The sequence below is a fragment of the Danio aesculapii genome, chromosome 2 (genome assembly GCF_903798145.1).
Source record: "Danio aesculapii chromosome 2, fDanAes4.1, whole genome shotgun sequence".
NCBI lineage: Eukaryota > Metazoa > Chordata > Actinopteri > Cypriniformes > Danionidae > Danio > Danio aesculapii.
Genome location: NC_079436.1, coordinates 59,697,740 through 59,716,630, shown reverse-complemented (window position 1 = coordinate 59,716,630; position 18,891 = coordinate 59,697,740). Strand labels below are relative to the sequence as shown.

At 36.7% G+C, this 18,891-nt stretch overlaps 1 protein-coding gene across 2 annotated transcripts; it reads right to left on the bottom strand.

Moving 5' to 3' along the window:
- Positions 1 to 3,809: 3,809 nt before the first annotated feature.
- cirbpa (cold inducible RNA binding protein a) lies at positions 3,810 to 16,212 on the bottom strand. 2 transcript variants are annotated; one of them, XM_056446851.1, is made up of 7 exons: positions 16,115 to 16,212; positions 15,399 to 15,505; positions 14,564 to 14,670; positions 13,248 to 13,395; positions 13,039 to 13,174; positions 11,510 to 11,565; positions 3,810 to 3,882 (listed from the first exon to the last, which is right to left on the bottom strand). In XM_056446851.1, the coding sequence occupies exons 2-7, from the start codon at positions 15,496 to 15,498 to the stop codon at positions 3,878 to 3,880; spliced, it is 552 nt and encodes a 183-aa protein (XP_056302826.1). In that variant the 5' UTR covers positions 15,499 to 15,505; positions 16,115 to 16,212; the 3' UTR covers positions 3,810 to 3,877. The 2 variants fall into 2 exon arrangements, with proteins under 2 accessions (XP_056302826.1, XP_056302818.1); XM_056446843.1 differs by lacking the exon at positions 3,810 to 3,882 and adding an exon at positions 9,753 to 9,867.
- Positions 16,213 to 18,891: the final 2,679 nt, after the last annotated feature.

Below are 18,891 nucleotides of genomic sequence, written 5' to 3'. Positions count from 1 at the left end.
GCACATGAAGTCAATGTCTTTCATAGCACCTCTCTGTGTGATATGGGTACTGCATATCATATTATAACAGCATTGATCATATTTTCATGTCGTCAGAGTGGGGTATTGTTTGTAGAATTATTTAGAATAAGACTGAAACAATTAAGAAATGAGTCCTTGAAATATAAATAAAACAAGGTAAATATAAATGGAAACGGGAAAAGGATCAAAGATGAAGAGGGATTTTAAAGCTTAACAGTGATTTCTACATCCAAAAAGCTGGTCCAGCATGTTTAGTGAAATAAACTTTTAATAAGACATTAAAATACATTAAAGATTATAGCCAATACTCATGAAATATGAGCTGAAATCCTGATTGTTCACCACTGTCCTCCAAACCACTCCATTTAGCATATTTGTCAGCAATACATATTCAATGTCCATCAAATTAATCAGAGAACATTTAGAGGTATGAAATTATGGAACGGTTGACCCAGAGTAGCAAAGACATGTTCCTAATGAATGTTAAAAACTATGCAGGAAAATGTTCACACTGTTCTGTGTAACTTATGAATTATATATATTATTGGTGTAAGAGATCTCACATGTCCCGGTTTGGATCACAGTCACGGATCAGACAATATGTCGGATCAGCCAAAAAGGGGAGACGATTAATTACAGAAACAGCACTGCAGGACACTTTCGGGTTTACCAAACAGAGCTGAGAAGCTGTGATTTATGAAAAATACAATGCAGAAATAATCATCTGAAGTCAAATAAACAGTAAATATTCAGTCCTGTGATCAATACACTGATGACGCTGAATGTAGAAATCCAACATTATATTTGTCAGATTTATTTAGTCTCGTCTTCATTAAAGGATTCAGTTCTTCTCTCAGAAATCTTCATGTTTCATTGTTAGATGATCATTTCTTTTTTTTTTTTTTTTTTTTATTGAGTGAAAAGAACATAAATGACTGATATGGCAGACATAGTGAAAGACTTTCCACTTTTAAATTTTTGTGACAGAACAATAAAACATTTATATATAAAAAAAAAAGATAAATAACATGACAATAATAACAGCAACAATACTAAATAAAAAGGAGTAAATAAAATAATAATAGTAAAAAAAATAATAATAATAAATAAATAAAAACATGATAAAAGTAGGGGGGGAAGAAAAGGGGGGGTGGAGGAGGTGATGTCAATGAATTGGAAAAATACAATCAGTGGACAAACTTATGAGCGACTGAAAGTAAGTTATGAGGGGTTGCCATTTATCGTAAAAAGATGTGTAATCGGCAGAGCGAGAGCATCTGATCTTTTCTACCTTCAGAAAGTACATGGTGTCTACAAGCCACTGTGAAACACTTGGTGGTTTAGACGACTTCCACAGAAATAAGATCCGTCGTCTAGCTAAGAATGAGGTAAAGGCAAGTACCTCTAACTGTTTAAATGTAAATCGGGTCCAATCCTTGGGGATCCAAAAATTGCAGTGGTGGGACAGATATACACTTTAGTTTGGAATATTTTTGACAAGGTTTCAAAATAATTATTCCAGTAGTTTTGTAGTACTGGGCAGAAAAAAAACATATGACTCAAGTTGCAGGGTGACATGTGACATCTGTCACACTTGTCATCCACATTAGGATAAAACCTAGAGAGCAGAGCTTTGGAGTAATGAACCCTATGGAATATTTTAAACTGTATGAGTGAAAGCCGGGCACATATTGAACTTGAATAGATTCTGTCAACAGCCTTTGCCCACCAGTCAACCTCAAACTTTTCACCCAACTCAAACTCCCAGGCACTTTTAATTTTAGCAGTACTACGGTCCTCCAAATCGATAAGCTGACAATAGGTTCTTGAAATTGGTGCCTTTTCCAAAATATTATATGTAAGAAAATCCTCCCATACCAACTTTGGTGGCAGGCAGGGAAAATTTGGGAATAAAGAACCAGCGCAGTGCCTGGTTTGTAAATAACGGAAAAGATGTGAAGGTGCGAGTTCTAATTCAGAAGATAACATTGTATAAGAGCAGAAGATACCATCCCCATACAAATCTCTGAAATATATTAAACCTAAGTCTCGCCATACCAAAAACGCAGGGTCGGTGACCGATGATCATTTCTGAAGAATTATTCAGGGCATGTTTTTGATGGCTGGTTGTCACCTCGTGTTGGTTAAATAACGTAACTGCTGCCTACTTTGATGTAGATTTGAGTGTTGTTAAATGCATATGATGATGATTTTAATCTTCACTATAAACATCAGGGGTTATATCTGAACTATAATCCCAGTGCTGCTGTGCTGTTTGACTGTAACGTCATAACTCACTCTAAAGACTAAAGACTCAATCTCTCTCTATTGATGTTTGTGTTTTCAGATTTGAATGCAGCGATTGAAATATTAATAAACATGTAAATCACCATCATTTATAAGTGAAGTTTCATAAACTCATTTGGAGAGGAGCATGTGATATGATTGAGCACATCTGGCCGCTCATCTGTAATCAGTAATAATCCAATCAGAGTGATCCTAGTTTACTATAAATGGATCATTTTCTCCCTACTGTTCCTACTCTTCATTTGGAAAAATCCCCCCTTCCACCCCATCTCCTCCTTTTCCTCCATTTTCTAAAGGGGGAGCTCTCGATACCTGATCTCAGATCTCCTGATATGCTTGTTGACCGGGCGGGAGCCCTGGGCTCAAATATCTCTGAGCTCTGGGTTTTCTCCCATGCCAAACCTGCTTTAACGCCAAGCATATCTAAGTGGGAACTCTTGAATGTATGTTGTATGGGTGTTAAGATCCTGATCTTTTAATGGTTAATCATGCATCTTACACTGAATGCATTAATGCAGGCTCAACATGTAGTGACAGAAAACACCTTTAAAGAAACCCTCCACACCCTGAATAACCCACCACACCTTCTTCTGTCATCATTATATTTTACAGGAAAGCCGAAATGCTTTAATACATGTGATCTGAATGAGTGAGAGGCCATCTCTCTGTGATCATTACACATTTAGGATTAATCCACCAGTAAAAAATATATGTATTAATCCATGGACCATGTGTGTTCTGAACCGTGGGTTGTGATCCATACCAATCGCGCATCAACCTTGATCTGTTACACCCCTAATATATATATATACACATATCTATATTTATATATTTATGTTGACATGAATAGCAGGTCACTTGTATTTAATTATATTTACATATTAGTTCTTATCGTTTAGCACTGTCTATAATTGTACAATCTTCATTTTTCATTGCTTATGAGTCTCTAAATGAGCGTTTCCAACTCTCCCTGCACACTATAAATAATGGAGGTTTTTATTGTATTGATTTTCCTGTGCAAAATAATAAAACGAATAAGCAAAGCAGTTATAGACAAAATCAGTAGTGCTTGTGTAATTTTAATTATTTATCCAAATATTTCCCAATTTCTGTTTAACGGAGAGCAGATTTCTACTCATAATAGTTTTAATAACTCATCTTTAATAACTAATTTTTCTCTTTGCCATAATATTAGACTAGATATTCTTCAAGACACTAGTATTCAGCTTAAAGTGACATTTAAAGGCTTCACTAGGGTAATTAGGGTAAAGTTAGGGTAATTAGGCAAGTCATTGTATAACAGTGGTTTATTCTGGAGACAATCCAACACTAATATTGCTGAAGGGGCTAATAATATTGAGCTTAACAACAACAACAAAAACTTTCTCCAGAAGATAAAAAAATAGGATAGGATAGCTCTGTTAAACATAATTTGGGAAAGAATTGAATATGAATCTTGATATCTGTATCTCCACTAACCTCAGCCTTCCAGAAACTCCATCATCTTCATCATCCTCAACCCTCTTCAAACACTCGTCTCCATGTACACTTAACCTGAACAAAAGCAAAGACAGAAGATTATAGATGAAATAAAAATCAGATATTAATCAGAGAACTCCTGATCAAACACATTTCAAAACCTCTGCTAGCGTTTGACAGAATGAGCTGCATCTGTTGTCGTATAACTATGCAAACATTTTAAGGACTTTCTCTAATAGCTGATAATAAAATGAGAGGAAAGTGTCATTGAGTTGAGGCAGAGGAACAGAAGAGCAACAACACACCATGCAGACGCACTGGAGAGCTGAGCTGAAGAAGTCAACAGGAGAGCAAAGGAGTTTTACCTCGCCGACACTCTTCAGGATTCACTTCTGCAGAGGAAAACCCAGAGCTGCACCCACGGCCACCAACTCTACAGGAGCTGCTTATGATCAGGTTATGTTCAGGTTATGCACATGATTTCTTCTCAATGTCAACGTTTTGTTTTGGTTAGGTTCAAGATATGTTCTGGTTTAGTTCAGGCTATGTTCTGGTTATATTCAGGATTCATTCTCAATATGTCATGGTTTTCTTCTAGTTATGGTCAGGTTATGTTCAGATTTTGTTCTGGTTATGGTTGGGATTCATCCTCGATAAGATTTTGTTCTGGTTAAGTTCAATATGCTCAGGTTTGTTCTGGTAAAGTTCAGGTCTTGTTTGCCTGCTTTGGAGGGACAGAGCACTTGGGTTTATGAAGTATCATGCAGATAAACACACTCAACATCTTACACTACACGAACTGGCAGGTTAAGTGCTGCTCGATTATTTACTTCAATTATTTTCAATCTGGGGTTTTTATGTACCATAAACGTAGCTTAGATTTGACCATTCTTTGTCAACATGGTAACACACTGCATGGCTAACCTGCTCTGGGTCAGGTTATGTTCAGGATATGTTTTGGTTATGTTCAAGTTTTGTTAAGGTTATGTTTCACAATTGTTTCTGGTTATGTTCAGGATTTGTTCTAGTTTTGATCAGGTTATGTTCAACATGTTTTGGTTGTGTCCAAGATTTGTTCTGGTTTTGATTGGGTTATGTTCAGAATATGTTTTGGTTGTGTTCAGGTTTAGTTCTGGTTATTTTTAGGATACGTTTTGCTTATTTTCACAATTTATTCAGGTTACGTTCAGGATATATTCAGGTTTAGTTCTGGTTAACTTCAGGATATGTTCTGGTCATGTTCATATTTTGTTTTGGTTAAGTTCATGGTATGTCCAGGTTCTGTTCAAGATATGTTCAGGTTTAGAGACAAACCCAAATTCTACCAATAAGCTGTGAGCAAAGTGACAGTAAAGCCACTCCCCCAGTTTCACTTGCTCCAAATTAAAGGTTACTAAATAGTAAAACAACTTTACAGATAGGATTATCTAGGATAAGATTTAAGTGAATGTTTAGTATATATTTTAGACAGAACTTTATCAGTAATTCATTAAAGAGATTTTTCTTTAATATACAGATGAAGTTTTAATATGTAGTAATATAATATGTAATAATACAAAGCTTAGTTATGCTGGATTCTGCAGAGAATTCTGTTCCAGACTGTCCAACCTGACAGAAATATGGAAAATCTGAAAAATCCTGCACAGAATATATGATCAGTGGATTGATGATTCAGTCATCGCAAGTTGAAAAAGAAAATAAGCGCTGAGACCAGCTGACTGTATTTGCTGGTCAATATATGGTCAAATATAATTTATATTCTGTAATTATACAATCTAAACAAATCATTTCTCCAACATGCTAATATGCGTGTGCCGTCTGTGTCTCTCACGACTCTATCAGCCAACGCAAATAAACTCCAAAAGGAAAGTATAAAGCACTTAAAGACACAATTATTAAAGAGAATATTGATCATTAGTTTAGGTAATTTACATAGTCTCTATCTGTAATGCATTACACATAAGCCATTTCCATCTTAACAGGCCTCAGCCCTTTCACATATTTTAATCTGATTCACTAACTTGTTTGAGGAACTGAACTGGCTGTAACTCATCTCCCTGGTTCCAGTACTGTGATGCTGGATGAACAAACTCTGGATTACAGAATTAGTTTCAGGTTGGTGTAAGTACAGCGGTGTGATCAGGCTGTCTTTGCCTTCTCTGTTAACTCTGGCTTTGATCTCGAGTTCATGCAGATGAAGGCGGGACGTTAGTAATGAACAGCCAATCACAGGCCTAACGAGGATAACGTGATTGATTTCTTAAGAGTCAGTCATTGGATGAGGATTTTTTATTATCATTACTCAGTGAAATGAAAGGGCTGTCGATGAATACTTTAATAGTGTAAATTAGTTGGTAATGTTAATATTTAAAGCATATAAAGAGACTCAAATCTAAGTAAAAACTAAGGTTTTCTCTTATCTAGATTACGAAAATAAACCTTTATGGTTTCTCCATTTATATTACAGCTTTTTGTACAGTTGAAATGATAAATAAACACTATATTCCAGGGCCAGACAGATTCTGCAATTTCTGCACAGAATTTAGTTGATCTGCAGATTCAGTGATTTAAAGTATAGCGAGTAAGAACTGTTGTATGTGACTAACTCAATCCCTAACTCTGGGTTAAACCCTGAGCAAACACAGAACATTTATATCCAGAGCTGATCTTAGGCAGTTTACATGTCTTTGGATTTGTCAACCTGAAACTTACAACTGGATGTGTGCAACAGGCCTCAGGTCTGAGATGATCAGCAGTGCAGTGATTGGCTGTCGGCAAGACAACAGCATAATGACATCATCTCATTAATATTCAATTAAAGTAAACACGTGAGCAATCTGATAAAGATATGAGTAAATATTTGTTAAATGAGACACCAATTTTCCACATTTGCACACTACTGGGCAATTGATGAGTGCATGTTCTCTGACAGCATTCAATCCTGCATCATAAAGTAAAACTAGTGATGTAAATTAAGTAAACGCAGATGTATTTAGTTATATAAAACATTAGAGAAGTGTGTGCATCACACCACTCGAACACTAGCGCTCAATGATCTCCTGCTAATTACAGATTTTTAAAAACATCTCTAAAATATTAGCCAAGTCTAATCTCAGGCGCTCTTTTAAAGGTAACACCGCAGTGATTTCTAATGACGCATTAGTATTTAAAAGCTCCATATTGGTATTTTTTATATATATACAGTCAAACCCAACATTATTCAGCCCCGTTTGTTTAAGTGTGAATAAATCTGAGAAATATTGATTTCCCACAATAATGCCTCGTGTACATCTCTACTTTAGGGAGAAGCCTGGATCATTTCGTGTCTCAAATAAATAAATAAAAATGTTCTAAATTTGCCCGGGGTGTGAATTTCAGGTTGGACTGTACGCTAGTCACGAAAATAGCCCAAAAACACCTGATATATGGTGCCACCTGTAAGTTTCTGTGCTTATATTTCACATTTCTTTAATACAAAGCTGTTTTACCTGAAGAACAAACTGGCTTATTCTGACACTCATACAGGATAAAACCTCTTATATAAACTATCAGAATCAAACTTAAGAGTCTGCATCAAGCCACACACATACTGCATGACTAATATCGGTCTATTATCATACACATTTAGAAACTGAACTAAAGCTGCAGCGATGAGCTTTCCTAAGTGTGCATTAGTATCTGAAAGCTCCATATTAGTATATTAAGCGTATATTAGTCAATAAAACACTAAATATTTCAGTTTGAACCCCTTGAACAGATGCCAGCGCAATTTTGCACCTTCATTTTGGTGTATATTACATGCAAACTCAAATATTTAATCAATTTGCATTTTTCTGACACAAAAGGAAAATTAAGTTGTGAATTTATCCAAAAATTATTATTTGCATCTGCACTTAAGCTGCCGTCACACTGGAGTTTGTGAAATTCTGTAGTACAGCGCTGAGAAAAAATAAACAAAGTTATTAGACACTTAAAAAAAGCAAGTAATTGGTCCATATTTAATTTCTGTCCAGCTAGGCCGTGTTTTGATCTTTGATTGGTCTTACACAGTCGAGGGATGCAATTTCGCAGGTCAGAGTTCACCAAGCTGGAACTTTGCAACAGTCAACTGTGAAACTTGACCTTGCGTTTCCGGTCTGACGCATTCGCGTGTGTATGAATGGATGTCTATGGGGAGAAAAGTCCAGTGTGACGCAGCATCAGGCACCCACATACTAGCTGCGTGCAGGACTTATAAAATTACATTTATAAAATAGCATAGACTAGCTGCAACGCTAGCTTTCCAAAGGATGCATTCAAATCTTAAAGCTCCATATGGGTGTATATTACTGACAGCACAAATATGTTAAACACCTGAAACCGGTGCTTCTGTTTTTGTATCTTTATTTCAGAGCAATTACATATAAATATGGAATAATTTCCCATATCGTTTCCATACCTGCTGAAAATATTTCAGATTTTATAATTTTGCAGCAAAACCCCGATCTTGCTGCAATTTTAGTATCTAAAACCAGCTTAAAGCACCATCATTTAAACCAAGGGAGCCCAAACTTTGAATGAAGGGCCAAAAACCAAATCTCAGTGAGAGCGGAGCTGTAAATATACCACACTATTTTAACATTAGCCATGGGTAACATCAGTGTGTAATAAAATTTCTAAATAAATAGATAACATTAATTTAAATTGGATTAACTAACGCAGCAGAGCTTTTTAAATCAGAACTTGCAATAAAACAATCACATTTATAACACGTGAAGTTCAATGCTGCACTAAGCAGAATCTGCCTAGAATTGCTCACTGAAGTCTCCACATTGTCAGACAACAGTATGCACATTTAAACAATCTGAATAAATTTACACCATTTAATTAACACTTCAGTTAGCCGTTAATAAAATAAAGAAAGGGTTACATTAAACTGACTATGACAGGATTCCCATTATTCACCCTCTCTTCTCAGATGGGATGGTGGACCAATTCAAGTTACCATGGCTCAAATTTGGCCCGCAGGCCCCTGGTTTTGGGGCATCTCTGGTTTAAACAAATCATAAATCACATTTAACTAATTAAATAAAATAGCTTGTAGTCTAGCCATTCAGATGCTCTAGAATTAATTTATTTTAGAACTTTACAAATGTAATCTACAATTAGACACTTTTGGACATTTATTAGTCTAAACTTCCATTCATATACAGAAAACCACACACACACCCTTGAACACACAGTGGGATTAAACTAAACTTTAAATGATGTGGTTATAGGATTACAAACCTCCCTAAATCAAGACCCCGACTTCACCTTAGTGATAATAAACAGGTGATCACGTATAAATGGGATTCCCCCATGAAGACTCGTCTGGAAAAGGCACAACAGAACCCGAAGCATTTGAACAAACGTTTTAGTTTAATAGGCTCCATGAAGCCACAATTGGAAAAAAGCAAAAATAAAAATGAATAAAAACAAAAAGAGTCAAATTTCAATACAAAGAATAAACAAGAGCACAAGGATATCTCAGTTCTGGAGTGAACGGTTCACAATTTCTGCTTCTCTTTCAAGTAAATGATCGATATATAACGTGTGTGTGAGAGAATAGGTTTAGTCCATCATTAAAACACAGGCGTGCAGCAGAGACATTTATCGATATACCTCCGCAAGAACAGCTGCACTGGTGCCGGACGCTCCAGCGCTCAGTCTGAAAGGAATTCACTGTTTGGATACCGAACATGGACAAATTTGGTGCCTTTTTTTTTAACAGCTAACAGAAGCAGCTGTTCTCTTATAAATGACAGCGCAGGTACAGTAACACTCTTTACGTCCCCATAAAAGCAGTCGCACCGCGGACGGTGACCCCAACAAACGCAACGCTAAAGGATTCAGAAAAATGAGGCTCGTGGTGCAGAAGAGGAACATTCATTCATTTACGGCCGAGAGAAATAAAAATACAAAAACAGCCTTTCCCCCTCTAAAAGTAGAACAGAAACAACATATCCAAGAACAGATCCATGAGTCTTTAGAAACACTCGGCCAGTGACGCGTCGGGTCTTGGGTGTTAATCTTGTACAGCTGAGGAGGAAGTATCACACATCAAGACACTGAAGAAATCGCAACACAATTCAGACAGATGATGATGGGGATAGTTCACTCAGAAAACATTAAACTGACAAATCATTTACTGGTTTCAAACAGCTTTGGGTTTCTTTAGTTGAACACAAGATGAAATCCAGTACCCATTGACTTCGTGTATTATGGTTACCCCATTATCAGCTTGCAGCAAAATATTAGGGGAAATAATATTAATAAAATAAAAGGTTAGCCGGTTTTCAGGGTTTAAAAAAATAAATAATAATAATAATAATAATAATAATAATAAAAGTAAGTTTTACGGTTGTCCGCACTCATCCAAACATCATGGAAGTCAATGGTTACCGGTTTTTGGCCACTTAAAATAAAGTGAATGGTTACTGGTTTTCTTCAAACCATCATGGAAGTCAATGGTTACCGGTTTACAACATTTCTCTAAATATCTTTTGTGTTTAACAAAAGCCAGACATGTTTTGAAACGAGTAAAATGACAATTCTCAGTTCTGGGTGAACTATCCATTTAACACTAACCAGCTAACTAAACCGACAGACATGAACACAGGGGAGTTTGAGCGCTGGATTTGGAGAGTGGATCATGTATATTAATCAATATATTGAGATGAACATGTATAAAGAGTGATATGATTGGCACTTCATGATGCCATTTAAACTTTTACAGAGCTTTAAGCGTTTTCAGACCCTTTTATTTGCGGTGGCTGTAAAATGAACAATTGAAGACTTGGTTTGCTTTTTCAAAAACACCATGTCAAATTTACTAAGAAAAGTGTGTTTTATTCATGTTTTGCTCAACTTTGTACACTTGTTAACATTGAACCAAGCGGAATTAACAGAAGAAAAAATAAAGAGATTATACCAAAGCACTTATTTCCCTTAGCTGATGCTAACTTCTTATCTAAAGGGATAGTTCACCCAAAGATGAAAAGCTCACACCTTAAACATTTGAGTTTGTTAAACATATTATATTTCACAAAAATAAAGCTTAAAAACTAGTAACCACTGACTTCCATAGTAAGAGGGAAAAACAAAAACCACTGAAGTCAACGGTTACCAAGTTTGAAGAGCTTTAAAATACACTTTACCACAGGACATTTCAGGTCTGAAATGGGTAAAGGGTGAGTAAATTAATTAGAGTGAACCATCCCTTTAATGCTGAATGCATTCAAATCAAAAAGCTGTAATGGCTTCACTACATGAATAAAATAAACAGATTGTGATTGGGGTCCCTGTTGATTTGTATGCATGCATTCACTAATGAGACTAATGTAACTGGCAACTTAATTAGTTTAAAATGTGTACTATTAAAAGCTTCAGCCATTGGGAAAGGAGAATAAAATAAAATAAGCCTAACTATGTGAAGATGCACATGAAACATGCCGTCAGCACACAGTCATGCGTTTGGTCCTCCAACTCAGCAAATCTCTACTCCAGCAAAATAACTAGATATACGGTACAACTCAAAGGGCGACTCTTGGATTAACTGAATAGATTTAACAGAAGCAGATGAGCTGGCGACTACAGATGTGGGAGGTCAGGTAAAGCCTGTTTGTCCAGTCTACGGCAGTCATGCTTGTATGGGGACTGTAGAGCAGAGGCTAATACGTACCATAGCCATCATAGCCATCTTTGTATGAGCTGCTTCGATCACCGTAACCAGAACCTCTGCAGAAACCAACAGGAAGAGACATTTGAGTCAGCACATATAAAAACATATAAGCATGCACACACTGGCTAATGAAAAGACCATGAGTCTGACACACAAAACCAGTCTTTAGTACATACACCACTTTGGTAATGGCTAAAAATGCATTGTACTGGACAAAATAAGAGATTTCTTATGCCAATATTGTTTCGCATCCATTTATTGCCATATTACCTTAAAATCAATATTTAGAATACATTAAAAAAAATAAATTAAGTGTAAAAACGCAAAAAGTTAAACTGATAGAAACTGGTCTTCTGTATGAAATCTCAGGATGAATTGGTTTATTTTGTGCAAACATTGTCACTATTTAATTTATAAAGAGTTGCTTAAAGATCACAATACAAAAAATAAATGCACTGCATAGTGGTGCAACAGCGTAAACACACTAGGGCAGCACTAAATAAATACATTTCAAGTGATTACACACCAAAAACTAGAATTGATTCAGTTAAGGCATGTTTGAGGATAGATTTAGGCCCAATCACAACTCTATTTTTTGTGTACCCCTACCCCACTGAATAAATGGACCCACAAGAAATGGGACACCACTACATCACCTGTACACCATCATAATCTCCTGCTTCATATGAACTCAGACCATGGCGACTGCTGGAGTTATTCCAGTTATGTTATTTTTTGTATTTATCTTCAGGAAAATCACTGAAGAGCTTTTAATATCATGTTATCATGACGAACTAATGAGGCAATAACATCGAAACTGTACTGTGCATTTACACAGTGGCCATATTCATCATGTAAACACACTGTACGCAGCTCATTCCCAGACTCTACACTTTCCTGACAGGGGATTACAGTGTCAGAGAGAATGTTGAGGAACTGCTATACAGGAGTTATGGTTTATAGAGAGTGAAATTTAGCAGTTTTATTAAGCATGACAGTAAAACATGAACATTAAACCATATGCTTGTAAAAATTTGAAATGAGAAAAATTTAAATTATTATATATAAAAATAATTTGTGGATCTTCCATGTTCAACAATACTGCTGTTGTGACTGGAGTATTCTGGGAAGTTCTTACCCCTTGGTTGAGCATAGTCCTGAAAAAAATCTTCGTTCGAAGGGCCATTCACCCCTTCCCCTTAGCCCTACACCTTTACTCTAAAGAGAATTGGGACACTCCACCCCTTGATGTGAATGTGCAAAATGAGGGGTAGGGGTAAGGGTAAGTGCTAATGGGTAGAATTGCGATTGGGCCTTAGAAAGCCACTGAACGTCATGCCTCAGAGAAGGAAACATTTTATAAAATAAGGAAAACCTCTATAGATTAAGACTAAACTTGTACATTGACTATTTATTAGTCTGATTAAGATCCTTCACTCATATCGCCCCAGTAGCATGCAGCAGTTTCACCACTGCAGTCTAAAATAAAACTGCACCGCATACAAGTGATGCAACAATCACACACACACCTGTCTCTGTTGTATCCTCCGCCACCTCCAGAGGAATATCCACCTCCTCCACTCTTGTATCCTCCTCCACCACCACCATAGCTTCTGTCTCCTCCATAACTGCGGTCTCCTCCTCCTCCATATCCACCACCTCCACCTTCAAAAACAATAGCAGGTTAAAACGGAGCACACGCGAGTAAGGGCATCACATTAATCAGCAGTATGCGCACCTCCTCGACCTCTTCCTCCTCTGAAGAATCCTCCTCCACCTCCTCTTCCTCCGCCACCTCTGTATGATCCTCCACCACCTGATCGGCCACCGCCGCCACCTCCACCTTTCCCTGCCTCATCCACACGGATCGTCCGGCCATCCACAGACTGCAGAACACATTAAGGAAACGCTGTTATTTTCAGGCCACAGCCCTTTAATACTTTAAATAGACGAGACCAACAGAATTTAAAAAGGGCAGCTATAACTCAAATTAGTTTAGGATGCTGGAACCTAGTGTGTGTGTGTGTGGATATCTCCAGCAGCCGCTAATGGTCAACATGAATTGTATTTTTTATAATCAGACTTAACTTTGATTGACATTCTCTCTTTGTACACAGAGGAGGAAAGCCCCGCCCACTGGTGCCCATCTCTCCCTCATTAGCATAAACAGATCCATACTTTAATCTATGACAACAGCTGCAGATTATAGGGATTGTAGACTTGTCAAAAGGGGCATATTAAAAGGTCCCCTTTAAAAGCGTACAAAATAAATCTGTCCCTAAAGCAGGGATGTCAAACTCAATTTTAGGAGGGCTTCAAAACAAGACCGAAAGACTTAGTTTGACTAATTGATTAATGAGGGTTGGAACTAAAGTGTCATTTAATAAATCATTTAATTTATTAAATAACACAACAAATAGCCAATCATAGTCAGCTTTTTTTTTCCACTGCCACTTGTTAGTTTAATGTATTGAAGTCTCCTCAAAGGTTTTGAAAACAATTTCTACAAGTCGAGCAAGACTCAAGACCACTATGAAGGAGTTTCAGGGCTAAACACTAAATCACTAGTCTTGCAGAAAGACTTTCACTGGCCTTAACACATTATACAATATAGTTATTTCTTAGCCACATTAACCATGTCAGAACAAGCAATCTAAACTGCACTTTAAGTACTACAGAAAAAAATTAATTCCATTTCGTATGGTATAATAACACACACATATGGAACAGTATGGCGCGTCACTTTTCTTCTGTAAGAAGTTTGTATAACTAGAAAAGACATGCTGTTATTTTCATAAGGAATTGTCCAAGCTCCTCTAATTTGGGGATTGAATAGGCTGTAAACCGTTTAACAGATGTTGCGAACATCATCCCTTTATTAACTTATTTAACAAATTAATGTATTGTTGGCTACTAGATGGGAATTTGTCTGATTAGCTTTAGTTCTAATCAGACAACCCAGAAAATGTGTCTTCCTTACTAAAATGGATAGCTTGCTGGAATATTGTCCTTTTACATTCGGTTAGGACTGTGTTAGTGTCAATCAAAACTAACCTTTCCATTCATCCCCTCCAGTGCATCCTTCGCATCATCTGGATTCTCAAAGGTCACGAAACCGAATCCTCTGGATCTGTTGGTTTCTCGGTTTCGGGCCACATGAACTGAAACAGACATCATAATGAGCTATGGTTGTGCAATATGGCGATAGCTATCATTTAGACACTAAAAGCCAATATTTGCAATTGTGTATTTTTGTTGTACCCAGTTGAACATTTATCCACATCCCACTTTAAAATGCTGCACTATAAAAATGTATTTAGAGTAATATCAGAGTAGTGTTTGTGCTGTTGGTTTAGAGAAATAAAATCCTTTGTTTCATATGCTCTATTATTCACATCAGTCAAACAAATCATTGCTGTAATGCACTCAATTTATTAGCACTATTACATGCCATTATGGGGATGCAGACAAATACTCATTGTGAGAACTGAATAAATCAAGTTTAATTTACATAACTTTTTAGCCGTATTTATTATATTGGACCTGTGGTCAGACTTAAGGTCTCCAATTATATATTTCTAAATTTTAAAATCAAACTTTTGACCTGAGGATTTACATTGTATGAAATGTGATCACATTGAGCACATTTAGTAAACAATAAAACACTTAAAGTAAAGTTTAAAACTCATTTAAATAAATATAAACTTAATTTAGTGTATTGTTAAATTTACATAAGTGGGATTCGTGATTTAATATCGGCATCAGAATATGGGATGGCTTATTTCGCGCCATGTGATTTCTTGTAACCTCGCCCAGCCCCTACAATGAGCTCATTATGCAAATCATACGTAGAGAGAGTCTGTGATTGGCGCAGAGTGGCGGAACTCACCGTTGGTGATCACGCCATATTTGGAGAAGGCGTCCTCTAGCGACTGCTCGGTGGTGTCGAAGCTCAGCCCGCCGATGAACAGCTTCCCTTCGTCAGACATGATGGATCTGAACAGAAACACACATTTAACGCAAAAATCACACATTCAGTACACGAGCAGTTCAGTACGTCACAAACACCGGTGTGTTCAGAAGACAAATCACATCGGTTCATTCAGCTCAAGAACAAAACATATTTCACAAATATTTCACAAAAAAACGGCCTATAGAAGACCTAAAACACAATTTAAGCATCTAATGTGCGTTAAAGCGTAGAACACGTCATATTTAAGAGTAGTTTGCGGTATTCAGATATGGGTCAGCGCGCGCGCGAATCCAAACTAGGTCAAACAATAGAGCCAAACAAACAGATGAACTGCTGAATAAAACGGACAGAAAAACACACCCGAGAACAGCTAAAACTAGATTTACACGACAGCACACACATTGGTGTGATTATTACGCACATTTAAGGAATTAATAGGCCGATAAAAGCGGATGATGGCGATGAGGAGGATGAAGAGCTCAATGAGCTGCCGCCATTTTAAAAGCAGCGTGCGCCATGAAGGCCGAAACACGCGGGAATTTAATCACCTCGCGGCCTACGCGAGCTGAATAAACACATATTAAAACACTAGTAGAGCTGGAAAATGTGAATGCTAGTTAAAAAACGGGTACCTGTGATGTCGCAGTTCTGGGAGAAACGACGAATGTGCGTCTCCAACGCGATCAGCACTCCAGAGACGCAGCAGAGAAGCGCGCGCCTGCTTATAAAGCACCACGCACAGGGGGCGGGGCTGAACAAGTGGTCATTTACATATGGGAAACCTTCATAGATAGATAGATAGATAGATAGATAGATAGATAGATAGATAGATAGATAGATAGATAGATAGATAGATAGATAGATAGATAGATAGATAGATAGATAGATAGATAGATAGATAGATAGATAGATAGATAGATAAAAACAGTTTAAAGATAGATAGATAGATAGATAGATAGATAGATAGATAGATAGATAGATAGATAGATAGATAGATAGATAGATAGATCATCTGTTTTTCTCTATTAACTGAATGTGTATAGTTTTAAGGCTGTAATGGATAGCTGAGCAATAGTGTTGGGCAAGCTACCTGAAATATGTGCTAAGCTGTTAGCTATTCTACTTAAAATGTAGTTTAACTACACTAAAAGTTGGGAAATGTAGCAAGCTAAGCTAAAAGCTACTTGGCAATAGTAGTTTAGCTACATTATGTTATTTTTGCAATTATAATTTTTAATTGAAGCAACTTAAACCCAAGTCAATCATTTCTTTTTCATACCATCTAATGCAGATATAGAGTTGGAATATATATATATCTCTTGTTGTGTTTCCAGCCATTGCGTGGCCAGTGAAATCTCTTAACAGTCTTATATTTTAAAAGATTGATATATGAGGAGGTTATTTTATTTTTTGTTCAATAAATGTTGTTTTGCAGTTGAAATCTTCAATACAATAGTGTAAACGCATGATTAGTGTAAACTACTCAAGTCTCCAGGTTTAGTCATTTCCATAACCCATCTGTTTTGCAGTTGCACTGATTCAATGCTCAAATTAAAACATGATATTATTTTTAGCACGTAAACTCTTCATATACATCCTGCTGCTGCCATGTAACAGGAGTCTGGAGTTTTTGACACTGGAGTATTATTAAATATTTGTGTCTCATATACTGTACTGTGCCCCTTTGACATCTCTTCATTAACTGTACTGTATCTGCAGATCAGCTACTGGCATCTGAAAAAGCTGAAGTATTGTAGGAATCGTCAAGTATTGTAGGAATGTAGGACTTATTTGTATGTTGTTTGTCTTATTTTCTTGCCATCTACATCACTAATCCATCCTAATTTACCATTATTTGTCCAGTTTACTCATTCTTCCAATATTTTTCAGTTCTTCTTTAACTGGAAGAGTCTCAGTCTTTAGATGTTTTATTATTCTGAAGTTCCTCTGCATTTCCACCTGCGGCACTGAGACTGATCATGTGCTGAAAGCTCCTCATCCTGTTTTTAAGGACTGATATTTTATTCCATCTCATTTCTGAAGTAGTGGTGCAGTGGGTAGCACGTTCGCCTCACAGCAAGAAGGTCACTGGTTTGAGCCTCAGCTGGGTCAGTTGGTGTTTCTGTGTGGAGTTTGTATGTTCTCCCCACATTCACGGTTTCCCCCACAGTCCAAACACATGTGGTATCGGTGAATTGGTAGGATAAATTGTCCATAGTGTGTGTGTGTGAATAAGTGTGTATTTCCTATTAATGGGTTGCAGCTGGAAGGACATCCGCTTTGTAAAACATATGCCTGATAAGTTGGCGGTTCATTCCGCTGTGGTGACCCCTGATTAATAAAGGGACTAAGCTGAAAAGAAAATGAATGAATGAATGAATGAGACACCAAAGTATCTTGATTAAAAATATTAACCCATTTTCTCTTTATTTATAGAGGTTTTCACCTTTATTATGATAGAACAGTAGAGATTTCAGACAGGAAAGCATTGACAGCAGAGAGAGGGGAAGGATCAGCAAAGGACCTCGAGCCGGGAATCGAACTCAGGTCACCGTGAGCACGTCGATGCTATATGTCAGCGCACAATACCAGTAGGCTATATATTGGCGCCGACAATATTAACCCATTTTCATAAACCCCATCAAATACAGATTATAAAACATTATTTTGTATTTGAAATGCATATATCTTAGAGGAGCACGGGGCACAGTTATGCTGGGTTAAATGTAACACAGAGTTTTCAGGTATTTGCTCAGGGTTGACCATGGCATGCTTCCAAAGGTTTTCACCACAGTGTCAGCAGACATCTTTCTGCCAATTATTGATGATTTTCGGCTAAATTTGGATGAGAAACACAGGTGAAACCCTTTTTTGCAGCATAAAAGTATTTTTTATTATAGTGAATATTTATTTATTTTTTTTTAGATCAGTGAAAATCTGTAAGTAAAATCCTATATTGTTGTGATTAGGCTTAAAGATGAAACCGTTTTGAAAGATGTAAAAAACACACACAGTGACTGCTAGCCAGTTTTGAGGAGAACATGCCACAGTGGGGTTAGCTGTACCAGGGTGTTATAATTAAGCCACACACTGTTGGACACCAGTTAAACCAACAATATATATATTTAGTTTTAATCTTGAGTGTAATGTTGAGAACTTTTTATATTAAAATGTTTTTAATAGAAAAATGATTGCTAATAATGCAAATAAATGCACTACATAATAATGGATAAAAATGCAAATAGATTAAATGTGTTTATCCAATAAACAAACAAATAAATAAGCATACTGTGCTATGTAGAATAAAAATGAGCCAATTACTGTGGGAATATAGCTACTATTTAAAGTAAACTGAATTTACATTAACGGTGTGAAATCTGTCTTTTAAGCATGTGTAACATCTAACTCT